General features: G+C 47.4%; 1 protein-coding gene across 1 annotated transcript; it reads right to left on the reverse strand.

Annotated features, from left to right (window-relative positions):
• Positions 1-2,751: 2,751 nt before the first annotated feature.
• LOC124671858 (phenolic glucoside malonyltransferase 2-like) lies at positions 2,752-4,150 on the reverse strand. Its single transcript, XM_047208179.1, has 2 exons — positions 3,503-4,150; positions 2,752-3,429 (listed from the first exon to the last, which is right to left on the reverse strand). Exons 1-2 carry the CDS (start codon positions 4,148-4,150, stop codon positions 2,752-2,754), a joined length of 1,326 nt encoding a protein of 441 aa, XP_047064135.1.
• Positions 4,151-7,042: the final 2,892 nt, after the last annotated feature.

Below are 7,042 nucleotides of genomic sequence, written 5' to 3' on the forward strand. Positions count from 1 at the left end.
GGTGATAGCGGCCCAAGTACCGCCCGAGCGTTTTTTGCTTACCGGACACACAGATGTACTGGCCCGGTAGTACCAGCAACTCGGCCACGCGTACCGGCCGGCTACCGGGCCCGTACTGACCGCTGGCCCATCCGCCTTTTCTTTTTCCCCTCACCCTCGCCACCACCCCGCCGGCCCGCGTCTCCCGCTCGCCCAGGCCGCGCCGCTGCCGCTCGCCTCGATCGCCACGCACCCTGCTTCGCTCGCTCGACGCGGGAGAGCTCCTCACGCGCGTTGACCCGCCTCGGGGCATGCGCCGCTCCCGCCCGCGCTTCGCACGTTGCGCCCGCGTCGCTGCTCTGCCGCTCGCCCGCATGCAATGCCCTGCGCTTGCTGCTGCCTGGCCCCATCGCACACACGCGCGCACGCCTTGCTGTCTGCTGCTGCTCTGCTCGCCCTGGCCCCACTCTGCATTGCATGCTGCGAGCTGCCTCTCTCTCTTTCTCTGATTTGCTTTTCTCAGCACAAGCGGTAGTACCGCCCCTAGTAGCGGTACTACCGGTTTTGGGGCGATTTCTAGATCTGGTTTTTGGGCAAAACGGTAGTACCGCTTTGCACAGCGGTAGTACCGGTTTGCGCGAATCTGACCGTTTTTCTCAGCCCAACAGCTATATTTCTGGGTCCCCTATATATACCTCTCTTCCACCTCCGGCCCAAATAACCCTTCCCCTCCATTCTCTCTCCTCCATTGTTGACCTTGAGTTGTTTGATCCTCCTCTTGATCCGCTACTACTTGTTGCATATTTTTGGGGGAAAGGAGAGAGGAGATCTGGATCTAGAGCTTCACCAATTGAATCCCTCTCCAAGTGAGGAGATCTTGCTAGATCTAGATCTTGGAGTTTCTTGGTGTTTCTCCACTCTTTGTTCTTCCTCCCTTATTCCCCAATAGCTTGTGTAGCTTTGTTGGAATTTGGGAGAGAAGAACTTGGGCATCTTAGTGGTGTTCTTAGCCATTGCATTAGGTGCATCGGTTTGGGTTCTCTCCGGGGTTTCGGTCTCGTAGAGGGCATGTTACCTTAGTGGTGTTGTTTCCTTAGTGGCCTTGTTACCTTAGTGGTGTTCTTGCCTTAGTGGTGTGTTTCCTTGGTGGAGTGTGTTAGCCTCTTGTGGCGCATTAGCATCCTTGGTGGAGTTGGTTTCCTTGGTGGAGTGTGTTAGCCTCTTGTGGCGCATTAGCATCCTTGGTGGAGTTGGTTTCCTTGGTGGAGTGTGTTAGCCTCTTGTGGCGCATTAGCATCTTGGTGGCTTGGTGGTGTGTGTTGCCTCTTGTGGCCTACTTGAGAGCCTCCGTGTTGTGGAGTTGCCTCAAGCTTGATACTTGGCGTTTGCCCAAGCTTGTACGGGTTCGGTGACCACCCTCAAGTGTCCCTTAGTGGATCGAGGCTTTCCTTTAGTGGAAAGGCTCGAGGAGAATACGGTGGCCCTAGTTGGCTTCTTGGAGTGCCTCGTGCCTCCACACCGCTCCAACGGAGACGTAGCACCTTTTGTGGTGTGAACTTCGGGATACATCGTCGTCTCCTCGTGCACCGGTTACTTCTCAACCCGAGCTCCTTTACCTATGCGCTTTACATTGTGATATCTATCATGCTTGATGCTATGCCTATCTTGTTATCACCTTGTTGCTCATCATGCTAGCATAGGTTGTTGGAGCACTTAGTCAAACTCCTAGTTGATAGGCCTTGAGCTAAACTAGTAAACACATGTGTAGTTTTATTCCGCCTAATTTAGCTCTCAAGTAGAAGATTTTATACACCGCCTATTCACCCCCCCTCCCCTCTAGGCGACGTCCTAGTACATTCACCAACACAGTTGAAGCATCGAAGAGGCTGGAAATATTGATAAATGGAGCTATATTTGGAGAAACAAGAATTTTTCATCTCAAAAAAGCTTACAAAGCTATGGTGGATTATCAGCCAGCAATCCCACACTGTGGATGGATATGTAAACCGTCCTGTCAGTCAAAACATAAAATTTATTTTTAACTTCTTCATGATCGGATGAACACAAGAAACCTTCTAGCAAGAAAGAATTTTCAACTTCAATCCTATAATTAGGCCCGTCCTAAACCGTTCACATGAAGAAACTTTGAATTACTTATTTTGGGCTTGTTCTTTTGTTGAGCAATGCTGAGATTATCTATGTTTTCAAAGAGAAAGAAATACTATGTCAGTACATGAAGCTTTCCTTAGATATCAAGAATAAACTTAACCTACCATTCTATAAGGAGTCATGGAGATAATGATTCAACATGGCGCGTATGGAAAAAAATTCAACTATCAAGATCCATGTTCCCAGAGCTGCAAAGCTATTTATTACTCCCTCCTTTTGGTTTTATAAGATGTTTAAGGTCTTTTGAAGGTTCACTCGTTTTTGTGTGTATCTAGTCTATTTTTAGTGCATAGATTCACTTCTCTTGATTATATAGTCTAATTTAAATGTGTTTAAAACATCTTACATTACTGCACGAAGGGAGTATTAGGAATTTCGTATAGTAGATGGCTCTCAGATTTTTAAAAGGGGTAAAAACTAACAAAACTTCCGCTAAATGGGATAATACATATGAAAAACTGTTAAATAGAGTAATTAGTGTTACAAGCATGAAACCAGGGGGTGAAAACTAGAATTTATTACAATACTGGAGTTTTTTTTAGATGTACAATACTGTATTTCGTATTGCATGAATGATTATTTCAGTTTAACGGGAGATTTCTACTAACTTAACCCTGCTAGGTCGAGGAACACAGACTTGAAGTGGTCCATTTCCGGCCGATGGAGCAGTGACACGGATACCTGTACTCCGTCGCCGTCCCTTCCACGCATCAGGGCCAACTGACCGTCGTGGTTCATCCTGATCGGTTCCGTTCGCCTCGGCTTTCCCCACCCAAAGTCGGCGATCTCGTATGCCCTGAATCCCGACGAGCCCGACACATTCATCACCCGGTCCCATGAGCCCTTGATCAGGTTTAGGTAATCCCGCCTATTGGTAGGGTCTTCGGTCATCCTGCGGATCTCGTTTTGGATCGCCAACGCCCCAGCCACCAGAGCGCACGCGCCGTGGAGCTCCCTCGTGGGGATGATCGCGAGGCACCCGGTGAGGCACACACCGATGTACGCCGCGTCGACAGGAGGGCTGAGGCGGTCGCGGACGTCGGCGAGGAAGTAGAGGAGCAAGTCGTCGTCCATGGCAAACGGCTTGCACCGAGCAAAGCATGTCCAGGCGAGCGCGGTGACGGCGACGTAGGTGGACGGAGGGCGTGTCAGAGGTACGTCATGGGCTTCGCTGAGATGGACTATGTGCTGCTTGAGGCGTTGGATATAATGCTTGTCCAATGTGAATGTCCGGCGGGTGAACCGCGCGCGGTCTTCTTCCAAAAACGACGGCGATGTCGCCTGCACGCCGCGACGGGCAAGGGTCAAATGCGTGGGAGTAGCGAACGTACGTTGTGAGACACAGGAAACGTACCAAAGGCAGGTTCGGCGCCAGCTTCCGGAAAATGCTCCTGGCCAGCTCTTCGCCACCGGGCAGCTTGACGAGCGACCGGTCGAAGGTAGGTGTCGCCGCCGGCGTCTCGCCTCGGCACGCCGTAGCCCACGCCTCCACGAACGTCCACAGCGACCGCCCATCGGCGACGGCGTGGTGCACCGTCACCCCGACCGCCACGCCGCCCTCGAAGCGTGTGGCCTGCACGGCCAGCACGTGGGTTGGCAGCTTGCTCATGTCCACATCCGCGACGAGCTGCTCGAGCACGGGCAGGTCGGGTTCCTCGTCGCTGACGAGGCGGCGAATGTCGGTATCAGACTCCGCCACGACGAACTTGACGGTGTCCGAGGCGGAGCAGCTGATGGCCACGTCACCTGTGTCCTTGAGGTGGACGAGCTTGCCGGCAAGCGGCGCGAAGCTACCAACTGTCACCGCAAGGGAGGACCGGAGAGAGTGGAGAATAGTGTCGAAGGTTGGCATGTCCGCACCCTCAAAGAGCAGGACGTGCTGCAGCACTGGGAAGACGACCCACGGTGCCTCCATGGCGGTGAGCTTGATCGGCTCTGGTGGCGGCGTGGTGGCTGCCGGCACATTCACATAGCTCGTGTCAATAATTCTCACCGGAGACATGACGCTCGCGTGGATCTAGTAGCGTATAGTGGACGGTGTATGCGTATGTCCCTGTGTGGGATATCGAATTGCTTCTTGCTAGTAGAGCCTCAAGCCAATGCAGAATGCACAGACTTGTAGATGGACTTGTAGATGATGCGACTCTGAATCCCTTGATAATGAAGCCATGGTCGGTGGCCGTGTGTTAGCTAAAAAATTAGAATTGAACAGAGCATGCAATATAATACGTCCAGCACTGACAGTGAATTAATAAGCTTGCAAATTGTAGTTGACTCAATAGGTTGCCGATCTGGATCTGATCTCTAATGACCGCTACTGCATACGTGTGATCCGAAATATTTCGTTAACAGTTTTACCACGAATTAATCAGAACAAAATCGTGTGTTCACAGCCTACAAGAAACCGAGCAACTTCATAAGGGCACGTACAACGGGATGGCATACTCTTTTCTTACATAATTTAATTTTTACTTAGTTGGAGGAGAGAGAATGAAGATTTTTTTATTTTACATGAGCTAAGAAACGATCTCTTACAAAATAAGAGAAATCTATTTTCTCCATTGCACCATTTGTTTTTTCTCAGCAATCCAATACCCTACCAGATTTAATTAATTCTCATTTATTACTAGAATGATAATAAAAGATAATACATTGTACACTTATATTTTTTTAGATAACATGGACTGCTAAAAAAACATGTATTCCCTGCCATTGACCCATTGTACATGATGTAAGCTCCCACTTCTCAAAAGATTTGATAAAATACCGAAAACTATGATGGCAATCCATCCATTTGGATCTTTGTTGTGATCCATTTAAAAAGTATGTTGTTCCACCTTTGCACTTGAGTACGACCAACCATCGGTCTACTCATTGTTGGAAATGTTGATGCCTAGGCGATGCTTTGGCACACTTAGGCGCTAGGTGATGGATAAACGTCTCGCTTAGATCATAAGCGGTAGTCTAGACGGGGCAACCAAAAAATTATCTTTCGAAACAAAAAAGTTATGTCATATTTCACTGGATGGGTCATATTCATGATAGTTGTCAGTAATTTACGCATTTAAATGCTCTAAATTAATGTGTATAACTCATATGCACACTTGATGATAAAACTATGTGCCTACCTAGACCCGCCAAAGCACTTAAGCGCCACCTAGGCACTAGGTGAATGCCAACCGCATCACCTACGGCAAGTGTTTTTCCAACCTTAGGTCAACTCCATACCTCTTTAACTAGGTATGCAAAGACCTTAGAGTGTAGACATCTCCAAGTTCAAACTTGAATGGATAGCTTCGACCCATTGAGGCTTGTAACACCTGAGTCAAAGAGAATTGGGGGCGTGGTCTGAAATGCATTGATGTGTTTCAAGGTGCATACTGAAGGAGTTATGCCCTAGAGGAAATTATAAAGTGTTTATAGTATTATAATTTCAAGTTTATGATTAAGTTTGTTTCTTTATGCTACAACTGGTATGTGTCTTGTATATGAGATTCCAAGGAAAACTCCTATGCACGTGTATAGAAATAAACAAACAAGTGTTCCTAGTCCCGCTTCTAGGACTAGCTCATGTGTTGTTTTGATGATCATGTTTTCTTGATCAGGAGTATTGATAAATACTGATAGCATTGTTAGTAGGTTGTTAAGGACAACAATGGTACTAAACCGACCTAGTTTTCTAGATATGCTATGAGACGTTATTCCTGTTATATATGTGTGATCATATGAAACTAATCCTTATATATACCATGTGAGTATCAGAAATCTCATTCCAGAAGCCCTGTATTGGTCACCATAAGAAGTCTGTCATAAAAGGAGATGAGAAAGGTGATAGTCATATATGTTGGAAAGGGTGTACGAGTCCAGAGTGAGAATTGCTCCTCCGGAATAAGGAGAGATATCCTAAGGGCCCATCTCAGTATTACGATGTCATCCAATCGTATAGCTAGATAATATTGTAATATGTATTACAAGGACATCAGAATACAATACGAGAAAGAGAAATGAAACTAGATTGAGGTTAATGGTATAGTGATCATGAGTTGAATCACGAGAATACCAATATCTCACCTCGGAATTTCATAATATCGCGAAGCAATAGGATTGTTAGTATCGCGAAGCAATAGGATTGATATAGTAAGAAGGTTACTCAGTCACGAACAAGAGCTATTATGGATGTCTCTGTCCTACTGTTAGGTACTAATCCAAAAGAGTTTCAAAATCATATTTTTGTAAGTGATCGGGTCTGTTTGGATCACATGTTTAAGTGTTTTATGTTTGTAAAGTACTACATGTAATGAGAGGAATTATTGATATATGTTTCGATAATTGTTTGGGTTCATCCAAAGAGTTTCGATGAAACATAATTAAGAGAGAAGGGTTTTGTCAGTGCTTCGGAAGAAGAGCCAAAAAAAGGCAAAGGGGCTGGCCGGCCAAACCAAGCCCTTGGAGTGGTTGGTTGGGACGTAGGTTCCTATGAAGGTGGTCGGTTAGGCTCCCCCAAACCGACCTAGGGTATGATCCGAAGAAAGCTGGCATAGGCCCAAGGGAGGGTCTCCCCGACCTACCTCTGCCCAACCCGACCTAGGTTAGTGGTGGCTAGGGTTTGGGGTGGCGGCAACCCTCCTCCCCAAGGAGGCGCCCCTCCCTCCTATATAGAAGACCCCCTTCTCTCCTCGGAGAGATCCATGGAAACAAAAAACATAGAATGCACTAGTCTTCGGGTTCTCTCTCTCTCCCACGCTTGCATCTAAGAAGTACTCCAGTAGGATTTCGTCTGTCATGCCAAAATTCCTTCTAAAACAAAATCACAAATGCGTGCAATGCTGTAGAGGGGTTGTGTTTTCGACCCTTTGGGAATAGAAGGCGGAACTCTGTCCGCGTTCGCCTTCAG

Source organism: Lolium rigidum, chromosome 7 (assembly GCF_022539505.1).
Source record: "Lolium rigidum isolate FL_2022 chromosome 7, APGP_CSIRO_Lrig_0.1, whole genome shotgun sequence".
In the NCBI taxonomy this organism is placed as follows: Eukaryota; Viridiplantae; Streptophyta; class Magnoliopsida; order Poales; family Poaceae; genus Lolium; species Lolium rigidum.

Excerpts from the sequence above, each read along its gene's own strand:
- LOC124671858 (XM_047208179.1), bottom strand. The coding sequence starts at position 4,150 with ATGTCTCCGGTGAGAATTATTGACACGAGCTATGTGAATGTGCCGGCA. Across the intron at positions 3,430-3,502 it reads TGGCGCCGAACCTGCCTTTG|GCGACATCGCCGTCGTTTTT; the intron begins GTACGTTTCCTG and ends CGCGGCGTGCAG.